This window comes from Lactuca saligna, chromosome 8 (genome assembly GCF_052625555.1).
Source record: "Lactuca saligna cultivar CGN05327 chromosome 8, ASM5262555v1, whole genome shotgun sequence".
Classification (NCBI taxonomy): domain Eukaryota; kingdom Viridiplantae; phylum Streptophyta; class Magnoliopsida; order Asterales; family Asteraceae; genus Lactuca; species Lactuca saligna.
This window is the reverse complement of record NC_136424.1, coordinates 227807285-227829477: the sequence shown is the minus strand read 5'-3', so window position 1 is coordinate 227829477 and position 22193 is coordinate 227807285. Positions and strand designations below refer to the sequence as shown.

Sequence of the window (22193 nt, the reverse complement as noted above, 5' to 3'; positions counted from 1 at the left end):
TCAACTCTTGATAAAGTATGAAAGGTTTTTCAAAGGATTTCAAAGATTTCAAAACTTGTTTTACAAATTGATATTAAGTCATAAATTTCTTATGTGTGAAGGTTTTTCCAAAGTTTTCATCAGAGTTTTCTTTAATGCTTTTATTTCATTAAATTGCATGCCTGTATTGGTATAGTTGTATAAATAATGTTTAAAAGACTTAGGAAGGCTAGTTCGCCCTATTTCCTTTTCCTCATTGGGATGTGGTCTGGTGGGTAACGGTTATCCATCCGAAGGTCATCTAAACATTAGTTATATATCATGTATACACGTATAGACATAAAAGTTTTCATCGACCAGTTCACTTCCCTTGGATAGCAAGGCATCCTTCCATTCATCATTCATAGATTTTTCGTTAAATGTATGCATGTATTTGTGTAGTTATATAAGTAATGTTTGAAAGACTTAGGAAGGCTAGTTCGCCCTATTTCCTTTTCCTCGTTGGGATGTGGTCTGGTGGGTATCGGTTATCCGTCCGAAGTTCGTTCAAACATTAGTTATATATTATGTATACATGTATAGACATAAAGGTTTCCATCAACCAATTCATTTCCCTTGGGTAGCAAGTGCATCCTTCCAGTCACCGTTCATAGACCAGAGACACTAGTAACTATTATAGGAATAGTTAGGAAGTTCTATTTACTCTTTCTAGTACGAGAATTCCAAAGGAGTCAGTTCATTCGAGAGTCTCTATCATTAGTCCAGTACCTATATTAGAATTTAGAATTACGAGATGCATCCTCTGGACACGGATTTCCCCGTTGTTAAGTTGGTAACCAGAGTCTCCTGCAGGGAGAGCGGGCATTGTGTGTATAGATCTATACGGGACTGACACTCCCACACCCTGACTGCTAGCTACATTCCCCGGCCGACCAATCCAAGGGGTGACAAATGTCATATTAATTTCAACGCTTGTAGGGCATCAAGTTCTCTACTGTCATTCAGTATGGTTACGAGTATCTCCATGCTTACCTTATAATTCATGGCCTTAAGGTAACAAGATTTATCACTGTATTTCCTTGTTTTAAGACTTCGCTAGCTGTATCGTTCATTCGATATTGTCTGGAGTTTGTGCTTCCTTTTGTTAGACTGAGCCAGGCGTATCATTCATTCAATATTCTCCTGGAGTCTATGATTTCTTTTTCCTTAGTTAGAAGTATTACTGCTGAGGTATATGTTATTTTTCCCCTGTATTTTTCCTTGTGATTTTATCATTATTCCTTTAAAGTAAATATTGTTTTTTGATAATGATAGTATTTTGGGGAAGATTACTCCTTATAACATAAGTCTGTCGGGTCTTGGTAGAAGACTGCTTTTATTTAGAAAATATAGGATTTTCTGGAAAGGATGCTAATACACCGTAAATTCTAAACTACTACTTTTCATAAAGTTATTTTGAATAAAAATGCTTACTTACACAAATGACACTAAATACTTATGAACTCACCAGCATTTATAAAAATGTTGATACTCGCTTTCAAAATAACTTGTATTCTCAGGTCAGCAATAGACAGGTACACCCGGAAGCTTTTGCGAAGTCAACCTAGAACCGAGCTGCATCAATATTAGCATCTGTATTACTTTGATGTCTCTATAAAATGTAACTTATGTAAAACTATTAATATTAATGCAATGGTTGTTGTACTTTGATTACTATACTGCATATGTTGTGATACTTGACATGACGTCATCCACCCCAAAACGTTTCCGCCATTCCGGTTTTGGGGTGTGACAAAATCGTTCTTCAATTCCTCCACCTCCTCCAATAATTCTCCCTAACCCACATGTTCGTCGATTTGAAAAGTTCAAGGTCACTCAAGCACTATTGGCAAGAAAACACAAAGATGGAAATTATACATGTGCTCACGTCTTGGAGATGAAGTTATATATTAACAGGTTGTAAATATTGGGTGTCAATGTCTCAAGGAAGCTGGCTATTGACTTGGTTCTTCAATCACTTCATGAATCATATAGTGAGTTCATTAAAGATTACTATACGATGGACCACGACGTGACCCTCATTAATCTTACCTATTTGCTTATTGTTGTTGAATCAATAATGATTTGGCACCCAAACTTCCATGGATATTGATGATAGCAACATTGGAAGTCTAGAAAAGTTTTATCTTCCCAATGGAAAGGGATCGACCAAGGTCAAACCATTTGACCAGATGGTAAAGAGAAAGGTTGAATCTGAGATTGTCCCATATGTTGTTCCGAAAGAGCCCATTTGTTTCTACTGCCAAGAGAAGTGGCATTGGATGCGAAGCTGTCATATTTACCTGAAAGAGCGCAAGGATGGAAAAGTCAAAATGTATGACATTGCTTCAGGTAAGTCCACTATCTAACTCTATTAAGTTCCTATTTGTAGATTCTTTATACATGATGTGATAAGATTACATTTTGATGTTTTGTAGGATCGAATAAAAGAAAGGAAGCTTAAAGGAAGAGTGGGTTGAGTTTCATCACGAAGATATGGATTTCGATCACATGGTTCGATGATCGGATTTTTGAGCTGCTTAGGAGTTACAATAGATTGCTTAGGTATATTAATAACATAGTTTTCATTTGTGATTGCATTGTAAGGACAAGTTTTTCCGCGTTTTTATAAATAAAATAAATTTTGATTTTTGTATTATATATATATATATATATATATATATATATATATATATATATATATATATATATATATATATATATATATACACATATATATATATATATATATATATATATATATATCCTTGCAATGACTTTTGTGAAAATTGATGTTTGTATGTTTCTATTGTTAGTAATATTAAAAATGGACTTGATTCTTTCGTTTGTGGTAGTGTCAAAATTTTCCAAATAAGGAAAGATTCTCATCACTCAAATTTCAATTGGACAGAAACTTGTAATCATGCGACTTGTATAATATGATGAATAAGAACTTTTGTATTTGGGAAATTAATACTAATTTTGTGTTCACATAAGCATGTGAGTCAAGTGAAGGACTAAAGGATCTAGTACACATTGTTTTGCACTAGGTTAAGTCCACCACAAAGAACGATAAGAATATTTGTCATGATTTGCTAGAAGTTTAGTAAATATGGTTATGTTTACAAGATTAAGTATAATTCTGAATCGTTGAAAAGGTTTCAATATAAAGCAGAACGAATAGAAAGAATCAATTAGGCAGAAAGATAAAAGTTTCTCCAATCTGAAAAGAATGGAGAGTACTTAAGTATCGTGTTTTATGATTAACTTAGTGATTAAGAAACCGTGTCACAATTGATCCTCTAAGGATACCTTAGTGCACTAGTATGGCTAAGAAGAGGAATCAGAAATTGTTGCAATGCTTAAATCAAAAGGTGAATCATACTTCATTCCAAAATCGAGTCTTAGAGTTAACTCCAAGATTCTGACTTGAGTGGCACATCTTAAGAAGGTTTATAACATACTCCTCAAATGTGGAGTAGAAAATGTCTTCTTATTCCTGCACATTTGAAATTGGTAAGTTGTGATATCTTGGATGAGATAAAGACTAACTAGGACTAATTGTGTGAAGTGTTTGTCTTGATAAGAAGTCACACTAACTCTTAAATATTTTCTTGTCAAGGAATGTTTCTTGACAATAGAATCTTATATGTCAAGAGGTCAGTGGGAATCTAAATGATCTTGAAAAGTTTCAAGAGCTAATCAAGAGTAAACCAATTGTTAATCAATAGCACACGACTTGAGGTTTATAACCTATCGTGTTGACATATTCTTGTTTCTGTTCCATTCAAGTTGAGTTGACTATACATGTGAGTTCTATGATCGGTTGATTTTTAGCTAAGGTTGTCAAAAAGGAAAGTCGTACTATTCGTTGAAATAAGATTTTTTAGACAAAAATCACCAAAAACAGGATCCGTATGGGGAAGTTATAATTTTATTAAAATCAGTTTAGTATACCCCCACCTTCCAAGTCTAAGGGCTAAAAATAAAATTTGCAATTGGCCAAAATGATCAAAAAAGAAAGTTGTAGTACTCGTTGATACCTACATGTGGATATAAAGACCATCGAAATCGGAGCACGTATGATAGTTACAGAATTTAGAATATCATTTTCCTTTGGACACATGATAGGCTTGCAGTGCACAGTGCAGACTCAGAGGCCAAATATTCTGAGATATGGATGATGTGGCCCACTAGAAAAAGGACATGTGTCAACACCCGGTTAAGCCATTGTGCACATTCATGACACACAACTTAGATATGGGTTGTGCAGACCCCAAAATCAAGCTATAAATAGAGGGCTTAGAAAACCCCATTATGCACCCTCTCATATCCTCTCTCTCACTCTTGATCAGGTTCTTTAGTCTCAAGTAGTTACCGAGGTTCCCAAATCTCGACACAACACTACCCGCTCGATTCACGCTACTACGGGGAGTTCACGGCCCCACTATGATTTTCAAATGATTTACTGGGGGGGATACATGTTATAATACTACGTTATCGATTTTATAAAATATTATTATTTTTAATATCAATAGCTTACAAAATACATGAAACGTTAGACTTATATTATGTATGGTAGTTACCTTGTAAAAAATTTAGGAATGATATTATGCCTAATCGTTATGCTACTCAAAACCATGGGATGATATTATACTTGGTAGAAACTCTACTCAAAACTATATGATAATCTTATACCTCATTGTTATACTGGGAGATACTCCAAAGTACCTAGTTGTTATGCTAGTACTTAGTTTTTACTTTGCCCTAATATTCTATAAAAAAATATCAAGAACTACATATATATATATATATATATATATATATATATATATATATATATATATATATATATATATCATTTTTAGATTACCAAAATCAGAGTTTCACAACAAAGTTATTAAATACATAATTATCCCAAAACAACCAATATCATAATTATCAGAGTTCATAAACTTGTCCCAGTAGTAAATTCCCAACGTGTGTGTACAATCAGACCTTCGCCTTCCCGCGGTCAGGTGAAGTACCTGCCACATATAAATCAACAACTATAAGCACAAAGCTTAGTGAGTTCCCCAGCTGACCAAATACAACACAGTATACATAAACAACTATGGGTTATCAGTAACCCTAAGGACTATCAGCAGTCCTGATGAACTAACAGCACGCCCGACAGGTTATCAGCAACCATGGTTGGCTATCAGTAGCCCCAACCACATATAAATAGAAAAACATAATCATAATAGCTAGACCCAGGTGGTCATCATAAATATAACTATCCTACCATATAGGTAAGAGTCAGTGAGGAGACTCACCTGATACTGATGACACTAAAAATCTAGCACTCAAACTGCCTGATCTAGACTCCACCTAGTCAACAAAATGATTAACCCTAATCAATAATTAATCCCCAAAAACTCATTCGCGATTCCAAATCCCACGGCTAAACCTTCTAAGGGCAAAAGGACTATTTTGCCCTTCTCATGGTCCTAAAACCCTAAATCTTAACAAAGGGTCAAAGTCAACAAAAGTCAACAATCAGCGAGTATGCTGATCGTACCACAACCTATGCGAGTTGTACAACTCGAATCAACAAAATAACGAAGCTAGTACTGGCTGCGCGAGACGTAGCCAGGAGTACGCCCAACGTACTCCGTCTGTACCCATTTCTACCAACTTATGTCTTAGACCCTTAAGACAATTACTCCCAAACATAGATCTAACCATTCTAAGATGTCTAAAACCATAAAGTTATCAAATTTAAGCCTTTGCATGGCTAGAAAAGTCCCAAAGCAACATTCATAAACTCTCAAAACATTATAGTCATGCATAAACCAAAAGAAGTGATCACGCTACCATTTTTATGAATGTACAATCCCATAATACATTAAAGGACAACTACAAACCCCTGGAGTACCCCAAACTCATAGAAGGTCCAATCTTTAGGGATACAAATCTTAAAACTTCAAACATGGAGATCTAATGAAAGACTTGACAAGGTACAAACTTTATACCTGAAAATGGTGCACAATGAGGGAAGTTTCCTGGATCTATAAGCTTGCTAACACCCACTTCTTCTTCTCTAGCTTCCTTCTTCAACTAAATGCACCAAAAACACCCAAATGAACTTGCAAGGATCACTCAAACTCAGGATTAGGTTTTAGGGAATGTTTGGAGCCTGATAAGGTGACCAAAAGAGGACTTAATGCTCTTTATATAGGGGCAACCCTTGAAATTAGGGTTTGGACTCTATGATAGTACACCAAGCATACTACACGTATGCCCAACGTACTAGCTGGCCATCCGCGATCATGTACGCTATATGAGTACAATGCGCGTACTCTTGCGTATGCCCTGCGTACGACCACTTCCGTGATACTCTTACTTCAAGTGACCAAATGTGCCACTATTGATAAAGATTCAAGAGACAAAATATAATACCTGGTTTTCGGGATGTTACAATTCTCCCCCACTAGAATTAGACTTCATCCTCAATGTCATCCTCCGGAAACAGCTCAGGATATTGCTCAAGCATCTCAGACTCAGGTTCCCACGTCCACTTCAAACCTCTTCGGTGCTGACACTGAATTTTGACCAAGTTCACGACCTTGTTCCTCAAGGTTTTCACTTTCTGATCCAAAATCGCCATAGGTTTCTCCACACAATTCTAGTGATCATCGACCTAAATTTCCTCCAAAGGAACCACAGTTTTCTTGTCAGCTAATCACTTCCTTAGCTGGGAAACATGGAAGGTATCATGAATTTGTCCCGCCTCCTCCGATAACTCCAACCGGTAGGACACCTTGCCCAACCGGGCCAATGAACCTGGGGCCCCTGCTTTCCCCGCTTCCTGAAGCGAATAACACCCTTCAGAAGCATTAAATCTCCCACCTAAAACTCCATCTCAAAGTGTCGCCGATCCGCATAACTCTTCTAGCGGTTCTGCACTGTCAACGATCTCTGTCAAACCTGTTGTATAAGCTCAGTCATCTTGAGCACTACCTCCGTGCTCCCCATGACCCTCTTTCCTACCTCGCCCCAACAAATAGGAGTCTGACATCTCCGCTCATAAAGGAGCTCGAATGGGGGCATACCGATACTGGCATGATGGTTGTTGTTATAAGAAAAATCAGCCAACAGAAGATGGGAATCCCAACTCCTACCAAAATCAATAACACAGTGCCACATCTCTTTTGATACATGTCCACCAATAATTATGCTTTAAGTCAAGATACATCTTGGTAGTCCCCAGGTGGATGGAAAATCTCAATTTATGGGCCTCCTCCATAAAAATTTGTCAAGCCCCACCCGCGTACGGTAGAACCCTAGACGGTAAAGTCACAACAATCATAACTTTCTAAACTACATTACAACGTCTGATGAAGTTTTGTGTGGGGAAAATATCTAGTCAAAATCTAGATTATAGGAACTCATTGTAACAAATGATCGGCCAACCTTAATAAAATAAATTGGGAATGCCTTGAGGTAGTAATAGTATGTATCAACAAAGTAAAACGGGTGAAAAGCCTTAAGATAAACGAAATATAATGATTTATCTTAAAAGAAATAAGTTATAAAATTACAAGAAGAGATATTAATAAACAAGTACATGAATAATGATAGGTACTTTTCTAAGTATCCTATCAAATATCTACTCAAAACTAATCGAGTGTATAAATATGAATATTCCTGAAAGAATGAGGTGAAATAAAAAGAGAATACTAAAGGAAAGATGAAAAAATACGAATCAACGATAATGAAAGAAAACACTCCCTAAAATCTTAGAGTATAAGAGGATTTATGAAAGCCTATATATTCAAAAACAAAGATCCTATATTGAAAACCTTTATGAATAGTATTTTCAATTAACTATAAAACCTGTGAACTCACCAACATTAAGTTGAGCGTTTTTAAACCACATGTATTCCTAGAGAGTTGAAGAAGAGAAGATCACTCCAATGGAGTACACTACGCAAGGAAATAGATAGTTTATGACATGTAAAACTTTCGATGTAATCAATTGTCTTAAATAAATAAATATTATGTATTGTTGGCTTTATGTCATGTGGTTATGATATTCAACTAATTTTGCACGGTTCGACGTTTCTACCGCTAGCCGAGAATGCGACACATCGTTATGTTCAATTTCAAGTCCAAATTATAGTTTTGGTCCTTGTGGTTTGGTCAGATTTGCAATTTCAATTCAACTTTGAACATTTGACAAGATACACCCATGCATGTGGTTTAAATGTGGTTTAAAGAAGTGGACAATGTAACTATGGTTATGTTCATTTCAAATCCAAATTACAGTTTTGGTCCTATGGTTTGGTCAGATTTGCACTTTCAGTTCAACTTTGAAAATTTTACAAGATATATCTCTGTGGTTTAAAGAAATTACACTACACATTCTTAGTCTATTTAAAAAGATCATTTTATCCTTACTGTTATATTTTTGTTTTATTTTTTTGCTTACATTTTATTTTGTTTATTTATATTTTTTTATTATTTATATTTTATTTGACATTTTTTTTATTATATTGTTTAATGTTTTTTTCATGTAGTTCTTTTATATTATATTGAATAATTTTTTCTAGTTTTTTGATATGTTGTTTGAATATATATATATATATATATATATATATATATATATATATATATATATATATATATATATATATATATTATTTTTTTTGACGTTTTGTTCGTTTATATTTTTTAAAATATTCTATGTAAAAAATATTAAAAAAAAAAGTTTGTTAAATGTGAATATTATTAACATATATTAGTTATAATTTTTTTTAATAGGATTAATAAACAAGCTAACCGAAATTCAAAAACAAGTTTCAAATTATATAATGACTAATTGAAAACCATATAACTCGAAAACAAATAAATTTTCTAAAAAAAAAAGTGAGGGTAAAATGGTTTTTTTATATGACTAATTAGAAACATATCTGTTAATAGTATTAATAGATAGGTTAACCGAAATTCGAAAACGAGTTTCAAGTTATATAATGACTAAATGGAGACAATATAATTCGAAAACGAATATATTTCAAAAAAAAAATGAGTGTAAAATAATCTTTTTAAATGAATTAAGGATGTGCACTGCAATTTTTTTTTAACCGTAGAGATGCATCTTATCAAAATTTCAAAAGTTAAACTGAAAGTATGAATCTGACTAAACCATATGAACCAGAACTATAATTTACTCTAAATTTTATTAAAATCAAGAATATGTTTCGCCAAGGTCGTAAACTTTACTTCTTACTAGACATTTGAAATATAAAAAATATCATGGTCAAAAGTATGTAACTTTTTCTTCACAAAATATTATTGTTCAAAAACATTATTAAGAGTTAAAGAGGTAGAAATTTATATTCACAAAATACTAACTTCATAATTTTTAATTGTATTTTTATGGACAAAATGAACAGGTTGTTAGTTAATCATTTTATTTTTTAAACTATTATTTTTTTAAAAAGACAAACAAAAAAATTGTTAATTATTTATAATATTAAACTTTTATAAATTAAAAATAATGATTTGGAAACTATTTTTCATGAACTCAATTTATGTTAAGAAATCAACCATATAAAATTAAATACATATATCTAAAGAATATGTAAATGTAAAACTTGGTAAACAAAATTTAAATTTGTTTGAATGAGATCCATATTTTGAGTTAACAAGAAGCCATGAATGCAGGAATAGAAAACTACAAACATGAATGCATGAATAGAAAACTACAAAGAAAAATTCCAAAGCCACGTGATCCTATGATCTACACAAATCTTATCAAATACAGTCAGCACTCCGCAGAATAGAATTGAACAACAAACCAAAAAGCAAAAGCGAAAAGCTCCATTAGAAAAAGACGGTTTTCTCCTTGCCTTGTAGACAAAATTACAATCAAGGACAAGAATTGCAACCCTTTTATCTCTCCCCTCTTTCTAAACACTACCCATCACCAACAGAAAGTAAATTACCCTTTTGCCCTTCTCATGCTTATTCACCTCTCTCAAAACACATATACACATTTTAACGGACTCAAAAGACCCAAACTATCACACACTTGATGACAAGTTGTTTAACCTCTACATATACAAAAAAAAAAAAAAAAAAAAATGAACTAGACAGAAATGCCCCTCTCTCATCAAAATTCACTTTGTGCTTATTGATCTTTTATGCAACAGCGGAAATGCCCCGGCAGTTGAATCCTTCGACCCTGACCGCAGGGCATTTTTGTCCAAATTTTCCTCTGGCACAACTTCCGCCATTTTTACGGGAAGATGGTGAGGCTTCGATGGCGGGTGATGGAAGGTTTGGGTTTTCGTTACCAAATTGAGCATCTTGGACCACCGGGTTTGCCGCCCGGCTAGGTGGAGACCCACAAAAGAATGGTGGTGATGATGATACCACATTGTTGGATTTTTCAGCACCATAACATTCCTATAAGAAACAAGAAATAAAATATGACGAGATGAGATTTTAAGTAAAAAGGTTTGACTTTCTTTTTAAGAAGGGGGAGTAATAACAACCAAAGTAAAGCTGGATCTTGGAGGTACTATAACATTAAACACCTCCACTGGTTTTCAATCAAGTAGTTAAACCTTATAGTACAATATGCAATCAAAGTTGTGATTTTTTTGGTTTTTGGTGAAATCGGATTATGACAGAATGACATTCCATGTTTCAATACAAACCCACCAACCATGGTAGCAAAGTATCCATGGAAATTAAAATGGGTACAGTCGAAAAGAATGGGATCTATGACCAGATCTTTGTCAATAAAATGATAAATTATAGGTAAACGATGAACAAAGTTGGTAAAATACTATACCCAAATTGAGGAATTCAAAGTGTTTGACCTTATAATATCAAAAGTTTAGTCCAATGAGTCTACAGTTATATAATAAATCCCCAATTAAGAATTAGCCAGCAGAATCCCTGAAAAAGTTGAACAGAAAGAAACAAAATTTTGGACTCAAACGTCACTTTCAAATTAAAGGAAAATTGGACACTCGACTTAAATCCCATAAATCGAAGTAAAAGTTTAGTAGGTGATTTCAAGGAATTTTGACTTTATGTAAGTGGCGAAATCATGATGTGACCAAAGTGAAAACAATTGGCTTGTAACTTTGATCTCAAATTACCGAGAATTCGGTTTGAAATTATATCACACAAATCACAGAAGTTCGTTTATACCTTCGTCAAAATCATATCTAGAAGCTCCATCCTTGATTTTGATTCATGCGTCTCCGTTTGATGACTGTTTTAAACATCAGACCCAAAACAGAATCAAAACATCTGGAGATAAATCGAATGAAAAATAAGAAAAGTAAAATAGAAATTGAAACAATACATGGAATAGTGGTTCTGCCATCGAGGAGATGAGGTAGAAATGGACTCTTTCATGGAAGGATTCAAGAGATACAATCGACGAGGTTTCGGGCAAACAACACCGTTCATCGTCTCTTCACTTCTCACCAAGGCGTTGTTGTTGATGTTGTTGTTGTTCTGCTGTTGATATGCACAGCGATTCATCATCTCGAAACTCTTTCAATTAGAAAAAAATCGAGATCTGTATGCAAAATCAACAACACCTGCACACAGAAAACATAAAACGCGATTCATATTAATGAATAAACATATATACATTAGATAAACATGTCGAATATGGAAATCAAATACGGTTCACAAAACGAATCCGAAAATCAAGAGAGAGAGAGAGAGAGAGAGAGAGAGAGAGAGAGAGAGAGAGAGAGCGGGGGAAATACCTTGGGTGAAGGGTATTCATAAACAGAGGACTAGAAAGAGATTTTGAAGGGGGTGAAGAGAGGAAGCTAGAAATGGGAGGTGGGTGACTATTCATTAGAATGGGATGAGAGAGATGATTGGGGACAGATTTTTAGAAAAAAATATATATATCTTTTCTTTCTGGGGAATTATTTACCTTTTAAATATATTTTGTTTTTAATTTAAGATATTTTTTGTTATATATATATATATATATATATATATATATATATATATATATATATATATATATATATATATATATATATATATATATATCAATCAAAGTTCAACTGAAAAAATAAAAAATAAAAACTTCAAAATTATGGAATCATTATCATCTAATAAATTATTTTTACCATATCAAGTCGACGAAGAATAAGTAATATTTATATATTAATATAAACATAAGTATATCCATATATGAATATATCATCAACTCTCCGCCTCCACCATCACCACCTCTGTAACATCCCGACGTGTGGTACCTTTAAATTAAACCCTTTGATTTATTTATGTTGCATTTTAGTCGCAAGTTCAAGATATGTATGCAAAAGGGCCTGAATGGCATTATTGTAATTTTAAGCCTTCAGAGTACGTCATGCGTACATGGTGTACGTTGAGCATACTATGGCGCGCTCTAGTATGTTGGGCGTATATCAGTGTATGTTGGGCGAACGTGCCAGATGAGAAACCCTAATTTTAGGGTTTGGTTGGTATTTAAGCACTCTTATGGCCTATTTTCTTACACCTTATCAACCTTCAACCTCTCATACGTGTTTGTAACCCTAATACCCTCTTGATGAGCCATTTCTAAGCTTGTATGTGTTTTGTTGCTTTTGAAGAAGTAAGGAAGAGAAGACCACCTTGGAGGAGTGAAGCTTTCTAGATATAGGATCACACCACCTTTTGGCACCATTTTGAGGTACAAGTTCTAAACATGGTGTAGTTTCTTTTAGATCTTCTTGTGTGTTAATTTTAGGTTCTTTTGTCCCAAATGTGGTGTTTCATGAACAAAGCATGTTCTTGACCCATTAAGTTGTCCTTTCAGACCCTTGGGAGAGTCTTGAGTCATAAAAATGGGTTTCAATGGTTGGTTTTTGTAACACCCTGAATCTTAAGGAACACTTATTCGGAATAAATCCCTTTTTGAGGATTGGATCCAACATGTTGGAGGAACCAACACGGTGTGTCTAGGTAAAAAAAATGCATAGTATTCATTAAGGTCAACACGACATATTGACAGCTGTGATGAAAACCCTAATCTTCTGGGTTTTTACTCCCTATTTAAAGGAATACGGAGGCTAGGGTTTGTCCTTCACAAGCCCCTCAAGCCCTGAAAGAAACCCTAATCATCTTCCTCCATTTTTAAAGCTAATTTTGTGCTTTTTTATCTAAGAAGGAAGAAGGAGGAGGAAGGAAGCAAAGATCATGCAAGCAAGTCCCCATTCTCCACTTTGGCACTCTTCTCGACCTTTGTAAGTGTTAAAGACTCGATTTTTATCACTAAAAGTTGTTAGATCTTCAATTGTGTTCCTTTAGCTTCTTATTCTTGAATGATGGAATGGTTAGACCTCATAAAGTTGGTAACCTTATGAATCTCCAGGTCAAGAGGAGTTAATAGTGTTTTGGATCTAGATTATAATCAAGTTTGATGTCATGCATAGAGATTAGGTCATGAATCCCTATTTTGACCTGGTTCGGGTTCAAGACATGCATTGGACATGTATGTTTATAAAGAAACAATTGTAGGGATGGTTTTGGTGTTTGAATCACTTCTAGAAAGGATGGACTTCGGACTTGGAGAATTAAGTGCTTGTTGGCTAAGCTCTTACATTATTAAGCTTTATGGATTTAGTCTTGAACCTTTTTGGGTAGTCCTAATGGATAAAGTTGGAAATATTATCCTTTTGGACCACGTCATGAATCTCTATTTTGACCTAATTCGGGTTCAAGACATGCATTGGACATGTATGTTTATAAAAAACAATTTTAGGGATGGTTTTGGTGTTTGAATCACTTCTAGAAAGGATTGACTTCAGACTTGGAGAATTAAGTGCTTGTTGGATAAGCTCTTACATTATTAAGCTTTATGGATTTAGTTTTGAACCTTTTTGGGTAGTCCCAATGGATAAAGTTGGAAACTTTATCCTTCTGGACCACATTATGGACTAGATCTGAGCTTTATAGCTCTTGGAATCGTAGAAAACAACTTGATATATTAAGTTGTTGAATCTCGGGCGAACACGGTGTGTTAGCAAGCTAACACGGCTTGTGGCCAGGATTTTTCCCGACTGATTAGATGCTGGTGGAACACTACGTAGACAAGGGGCAACATGGCGTGTTTGGTCAACATGGACTGTTGAATTTGTCTTTTACCAGAGGATTGATCAGGGTTGACCATGGGATATGTTAGGCCATGTTTAGGCCTTTTGGATTGTAGGATTGGGCCTTAATTTTGGGCTCAGCTAGATAAGGGGTGAAATTGTTTCTTTTTTTATCGTAAATATGGATTAAAAGATATAGATTCCTCTCCAACTGTTAATTGGGTGTTATTTGGTATTGATAGTTTGGGTGATTGTCGGACCAGCTGTCAGGGATTATCAGTGTGATTCAGCAGTGCGAGGTGAGTCTCTTTACTATACTATTGGGTCGATACCAATGTCGGCCTATTAATTTATGTATTATAGGAAGACCAGGGGTGTCCCTTGCCACATGTATGAAAGACCAGGAGGTGGGTCATGGAAAATTTATATGCAAGACCAGAGTTTGGACTCTGGCAGTTAAGTAGATAAATAGTTGCAGATTATATGCTAGTTGTCTTTGTGATGCTTTCATGGAAGACCAGGAGGTGGCTCCTGGCTCTTGTTTGTAAGACCCAAGGTTTTGGCCCCCGGCTTAGCAAGGAAAGATCATTATATAGCTCGTGGCATAATGGCAAGACTATGGTTGGCACATAGCACCTCCTATTACATGTTTGATATGTATGACTTGGTATGTGGTATTTGTGGAACTCACTAAGCTTTGTTCTTACATTTGTTGTTTATGGTTTCCGGTACTCCCAGCTAGAAAGGGAAGGGCCAGGATTGATCGCAGCGCATACACCCATATTTTCTGCAGCCTTGAGATTTTGAGATTGTACTCGGATAAATGTATTTATTATAAAATATCTTTAAGTGTTTTAGTGGATAGTAAATGGGTGTTTTGACTGTTTTAAAAATGAAAATTTTAACTTCATATTTTGGTTATTTCAAGTTGGTATTAGATCGTTGGTTTGAGGGATTGAGCATACTCTCGGACGTGCCTGAACTCAGATTGAGGGTTTGGTAGATTTTTCATAAAATAAATATTTTATTAAAAGAGTTTCTAATCAAAGAAAAGGGTGTGATGTGTGCAATCGATCGAGCTCAAGTAAGTGGTTCCTAGAATGCCAATACATGTTTATTATGATACGATATGATTATGAGAATTGCATTTTAGATTAGGTCTAAGAATCTGCTCATGATTTTATGATAAGAGGGATGCCTTTATGTGCCTAATTGTATGAACTTTAATGGATTTCAGATAAGTGGATAGAATGGCTTGATTAGTGTATATTGGTTGGATTTTTCGTTGCATGAATGTTGCTTGCTTTGTGCTTTGTGGGGCTCTTAGCGATGTGAATCAACTACTAGTCAATATACTAAGCCACATTTGGCACAGGTTAAATAATCTCAAAGTGATGAATCTGACCCTATTGCATAGCTCTTGTTTGATTCCAACCGTTCTAGGGTCTAGTCTTTTACTTGAAGGATTATCTAATCTCTATTACATGTGACTGTATTCATGAAGCAGTAATTTGACATTGGTGGGAGCCTTTCAACAACTGAGGACAGGGTGAGGTCGAGAACCTAAGGGAGCCTATGATGTGCTTCATTGGGTTTAGTTGCGTTGCTTAGTGAGTTTTTGGTGCATCAGTTTGAGAATGTGACTTAGAGGATTCACGATGATTCTTAAGGAATGTATGGATATATGTGGAAGATAGTGTTGGGCCCATACTATTGAAAGCACAAGATCCATACTCGAATCGGGGAGAGTCTTGGAGAATCTAGGAAACTTGTGGGAGAAGGATCCTTGGGTATTAACTGATCATTTGCATGTTGTATTTCAGTTTGGTGATGAGCACTTAGGGAGGAGGTTCTAGTTCTGGTTCAGGTGCAGGTACTAAGCCTATTAGTAAGCAGATGCGGGAGTTCATCTCATCGAAGATTACCAGTGGTATTTTAGATCAGACTCTTGTGGTCTTTGGTTCGGTCAAGGAGAGGATTCTTGAGATTTTGGATGAGCGCGTACTATGCTGAGGTTATAGATATCGTTGGAGCTCGCACTCTTTCTTTCCATGAGTTTCGTGCTTGTGGAGCTCCCCTGTTCTCTGGGGAGAATGACCCCATTGCTAGTAGGAGATGGTTAGTGGATATGGATAATGCGTTCAAGATAAGTTTCTGCCTCGAGGAGGCGAAGGTCATATTTGCTTCCTGCCTTTTGAAGGACGGGGTACAAGATTGGTTGGAAGAGGTAGGACGTGAGGTGGGTGATGATGTTGTTGACACGATGACGTGGGATGATTTTTTTGACCAGGTTCCGAGCTAAGTTTGTACTGGTGATTGAGGTACGGCAGTTGGCGCGAGAGTTTTAGGATCTCCGCCAGACTATTGATACTGTGGCAGAGATCACTGCCAAGTTCTGAGAGAGAGACTTATTTCTTTCGTAGTATGCAGCGGATGAGGAGATTAAGAAGGTAAGGTATCATGATATGTTAAGGGATGACATCAGGGAGTCTGTGAGTATTTCAGGGTGCAGGACCATGAATGATATAATTGGATCCTGAGAGCGGGAGATCGATTTGGAGCACCTAGGGAAGAGGGGTCCAAATCAGGTGCAGGTAATGGAGGGTCTCGAGAAGAGACCCAAGACTTCTAATCAGCAATTGAGGTGCCAATAAGGTCGGGGTCAGTACAACACGTGCGGGAAACTGCACGATGGGGTTTGTTGTTCTAAGGGTTTGGGCTTCTACATGTGTGGCAGGTTTGGTTATGTTAGCAAGGATTGTCCTATGGGGGCAATCCCGTTATGTTTTCACTGCAACCAAGTGTGACACAAGAAGATTGATCATCTAATGTTTAGGGGTGGAGCAGTGAGTGCACCTACTCCGGTTACTTTGAGGATCACTTATGGTCGTAAGGGTAGGGCAGGAGCCCTAGCAGAGAGAAGTATGGCATTATAATGTTAGATAGGTGAGGCCAGGGCTTCAGCAGGTGATATTGCAGTTATGTTATCCTTTGATTTCTTTTTGGGTGTTATCAGTATTTATATTGTTTGGGACTTTGTATCTCTTTCGGTAAGTGTTATCTTTGGTTTAGTTCTCTGTTATTGTTTGAGTTGTATCATCAAGAATTGTTATATGACATTTGCATGCCATGAATCATTAGTGGGTCAGAAGGGGTTGCATCTTGTTGAGCAGATTTCAATATGTTCGGTTGTTATTCCAGTTCTTGGTCTGTCGAGATCAGTTTAGGGGTATTGTGTGTAAGTTCTATGATCAGGTTCAGCGAGTTGGTTCTCCAGTATCATTGGGGTTCAGTGGTTTTGGCATTTAAGCTTGGTTGTCCGTTGGGAGTTCCAAGGGAAGTGTTATATTGCTAAGGTTTTGGTCTTGTCACCGGTATAAAGGACTTCAAGATTTGGGTGTTGTATCATTAAAAGCGTTTGGAGTATCAGATTTGTTGGGATTTCGAGGAGTGTTTATTTGATCTTCAAGGATGGTGCAGTCTTTGGGTTTGGCTAGTAATGGAACACTAGCATTGGTAGGTGCAGGTTGCCAGCGGTACAATCATAAGTGGCAAGATGGATTGGGTATCCTTCAAACCTTGTGTGTTGGGAGAGATTTGTCGAACCAAAGTGAGGGAGAACCGTTCAAATGTACAGTGTAGAATTAGGGATGAAACTAGTATGAGTTTCACATCCCCGTCGGGAAGGAAGGCAGTCCAAGTGGTCGTTTGGGTTGAGGACTGTGTGAGTTGGGAGTTCAAGAAACTTCCCAATAGTTGGTTAGCGCCTTCTTGAGGATGGATAGCAGGATTTTGGTGGACCCAGTTTGGGGTTCCAGGTATGGCTCGAGCCAAGTGTGGGTGCTTGGTCGGGTGAGTGTTCGACTAAGGACATGTACGGATGGATTGATAGATGAGCGACAAGACCCTGGGCGGAGGCCATGTCAAAATAGGAGTTCTGTAAGATTGAGGGGTAGCCCGTAGCATTCACTAACTTGGCAGTTAGTGTGGGAGTGTTGTAAGATTGCATGGTGGCCCGTAGCATTCACTAGGTTGGGAGTTAGTGTTGGAGTGTTGTAAGATTGCGGGGTGGCCTGTAGCATTCACCAGAGCCTATGCAGGGGTGAGGGCGTGGTAAATCCATGATTGGTCATGGATTACTTTAGATGGATTAGACCAGGATAGGTTGGTTCACAAGACTATGAGAGGGCCACATCATCCTTGGAATCAAGAAATGGTAGGTCGTTGGAGGCCGGTGTGATATAAGACTACAGTTGGTCATGTTGCATTCACTTTTAGCATTGAAATTAGTGACGGGATAACTAGGGCAGTTATTTCAAATTGAGGCTTGTATTCAGGAGTCGTATGGGGAGATTGTGTGTGTCTATTTGACTCAGTAACTGGGTAGGAATCCGGTGAGTCGGATAGTTGACAGGTAAGTTGGGTCCAGGGAGGTACCAGATGCTTTTGGAAGCAGCTAAGGGGCGGCAAGGCGATTCAAGGAAATATTAGTGATGTGGGATTCATGTGTGGAGTTGCTTGTTATTCGGGGAATGTGCTAAGTCACTCCCAACATGGATTAAATAATCTTAGAGTAATTGATTTGACCCTATTGCATAGCTCACATCTGAGTCTAACCATTGCAGGGGATGAGTCTTTCAACTTGAAGGATTATCTAAGCCTTCTGTCAAGAGAAAGTGTTCCACAACAGTAAATGGCTAGTGATTCTGTTCCCAATGGAGGCATCAAGATAATCAAGGGTGGAAGTGTTTTGCTTGGTCTGGAATTCATTGAGGTTTCAGCATGGTAGTGATTCAGTATGGGCAGACTGTCATGGAGTAAGACCAATTTGAGACTTCAGATTTCGGGTCTCGGGTAAGGTAAGGGTGGTTTTCTACAAGGGATTAAGGATTCGTTCGTCATTGAGTTTGGAGAGTTACGCTAAGGTTGGGTTCGGTAGCCTTTGGAAGGTTTTTGCATGCTCAGGGTTTTGGTTGCGTTCTTCAGGCTACCTAATGTGACTGGGATGGTAAGGAATGATTTCGAGGAAGAAATCTAATTTAAATGGGGGAGAGTTGTAACACCCGAAATCTTGACGAACAATTGTTGGGAATAAATTCCTTTTTGAGGATTGGATACAGTGTGTTGGAGGAACCAACATGGCATGTCTCAGTAAGAACTTTGCAGTTTTCGTTAAGGTTATTACGTCGTATTGCTTCTTCAAACACAACATGTTGACGGTTGTGATGAAAACTGTGACATCTCCAAAATCTCGGCCATAAAAGACCGGTTTCATTTATGCTTTTAAAATAATTTCATGGTAAATCCTTTTGATTTAAAAGAGTTGTGGAATTTGTTCCCAAAACAAAATATGATAAAATAAAGTTTATCAAAGCATTTCATCAAGAGATTCATTTTCATTATATAACAATATTCGGGATGTCATGTTTCGATAAACAGACCAAAAGCATAAACAACATATTACAAGCCATACAACAGTTATATACATATACATGCTCATAAACAAAACAACTTGATGATTCATCCATCTTATGCCCTCACGCCACTTCCTGTAATACAAATAAGACTGAGTGGGTCAGGTTTGGGAGCCTGGTGAGCATATAGGTTTTTCAACCCACAATAAATAATTATATTTAATTTTCACCAACCAATATTAACCCAATTACCCATTCCCGTTATCCTCACTTTACGTCCCTGAAACAACATCTATTACAAGGGACCTAATCTAGGATTTTCATCAGGACGGACATTACTTCAAGGGGTTTCCTCAACAACAGATGTCCTAAAGGCAACCATGAGGGGGATAGAGTACACCGGTGAACACATCGTTCACAACATCTACAGGTTATGAACCTGCTAGCGTTCCACAGGACTATCTAGAAAGAGTCTGTGGTCGTCATCCATATACTCTGCTAGATGACTAGGTCAACATCAACAACATCAAGGCCTCTCATCAGTTTATCACACTTCAACTATCTACCCAAGTTCTACCCAACATTTTGTAGATAACAATATACATATGCATACATATGCAACTTAAAAACTGATAAGATAATCATTTAATACTCGTTCCAAATATACATATTCATTCCAAGTAACAGATAATATATATCTATATACACATAGCACATATTCACTCGGAGATACTTTATATCTATGTGTTAGAAGAAAAGTAATATACACTCACTTGATCAGAAGATGATCGGACAACACTACGACTTGCAGAAGTAGTATTCTTCGGTAGATCTGGAAGATCTTCACACACCGGACTTCTCGCAGGCAGAGCTTCAACTCGCAAACTCTTTTCTTCTAGGGATCTTCGGGCTTCTGGACTCGCTTCGGGTCATGTGGTGATATCGGGGCTTCGGGGGTACTTCTTTTCACATAAATCGAGGTAGAACGGGAGAGAGAGGAGAGAAAATAGCAAGCCTAAACGGTTGGCCCTTCAAATCTATTTATAGGGCAAAATTTCCCCTTGCCACGTTGTGGCACCTTTTTCCACATCATGGGCTTGGTTGTCATTGCAAGTTGCATCTGGGGGACTCCAGAAGGTGTCATAAGACTTGCCACGTCGTGGTATCTGACAGTTTTGGGGTTTCGCGCCCCGAACTTCAGAAATTCATAACTTTCGCATACGAACTCCGTTTTCGACGTTCTTTATATCAACGTGTAGGTGAGATTATGATCTACAACTTTCGTTTAGAATCTGTTGGCTAATTTTGACTTTATTTTTAATATATTATAAATATATTACTTATATATTATTTTTAGTAGGCCGCAACAGGAAAACTCCGTTAAAAATTCATAACTTCTTCATCCGACGTCCGTTTTCGCCTGTCTTTTTACCGTTTCACTACCATTAACGAGATATTCGATTCTAGTTTAGATTGTTTCGGCTAAAAACCGCTCGATCTCAAATCGAGTATTCGGGCTGCATAATGCTAAGTCGAAACTTCAGAAAATCATAACTTCTTCATACGAAGTCAGATTTAGGCGTTCTTTTTATGCACGATCTCAGTTAACGAACTCTTCAACTTTCATTTAGATTACTAAGGCTAGATATCTTTCTATCTTAAATTCATATTTTACATCATTCGGTGTCGTGCCGGTTCTGTCGTGAAACTTCGACAAATCATAACTTCTTCGTTATAACTCGGATTTCAACATTCTTTATATATTCGAAAACCTCGTTTCAACTACTACAACATTATCCAAAGATATCGACTTTATCTACTATTTTATTTTGATGCTTATTTTTTATTCTTAATTCATTTAAGCCACACAACTAAGCACAAAACATATAATACTCAAATAATACATTCTTATTATTTCAAAATGGGTTACAAAGGTTCAAGTAGACTAATACATTGCTATTAATGACAAGCCCAGAAGCACAGGCGTTACAAAAACCCTAATCTTCTTTGTTTTTTCTCCCTATTTGAAGCAATAAGGAGGCTAGGGTTTGTCCTTCATAAGCCCCTCAAGCCCTGAAAGAAACCCTAATCATCTTCCTCCATTTTAAGAGCTAATTTGGTGCTTTTTTGATCTAAGAAGGAAGAAGGATGAGGAAGGAAACAAAGATCATGCAAGCAAGTCTGTAACATCCCAAAATTCAAGACTAAAAATTTCTTTTAATAAAACATTACTTAAAGCATAATCATCAATCCAAAACATAATCAAAGTATTAATTTCCAAAACATATGCTCATTATCAGAGTAAAACATTCCCATGTTGCCTAATCTATGGTGTGTGCCATGCAATCACCCCGAGCTCTTCCCTCCGCTACCGGAAGTACTTGAAACCAAAACTGAAAACCGTAAGCATGAAACTTAGTGAGTTCCCCAACCTACCACATACCATGCATAACCACATACTGCACATGTTGGGCCACACCCGCTACAATGGCCTCACCGCTCCAGGCCTCGCCTAGTTTCGAGCCCTGCTCGGATATAGATCTGTTTCACTTATGCCTCGCATGTCACTGGGCCTCGCCCACTAACATATAATAGCACATAAGCATACAACACACATAAGCTAACATATACTAAT

At 36.7% G+C, this 22193-nt stretch overlaps 1 protein-coding gene across 1 annotated transcript; it reads right to left on the bottom strand.

The window, feature by feature from the left end:
• Positions 1–9862: 9862 nt before the first annotated feature.
• Positions 9863–11929, bottom strand: LOC145012772 (uncharacterized). Its single transcript, XM_078971563.1, has 4 exons — positions 11799–11929; positions 11384–11624; positions 11227–11290; positions 9863–10470 (listed from the first exon to the last, which is right to left on the bottom strand). Exons 2-4 carry the CDS (start codon positions 11566–11568, stop codon positions 10204–10206), a joined length of 516 nt encoding a protein of 171 aa, XP_078827689.1. The 5' UTR covers positions 11569–11624; positions 11799–11929; the 3' UTR covers positions 9863–10203.
• Between the last annotated feature and the right edge of the window lie 10264 nt (positions 11930–22193).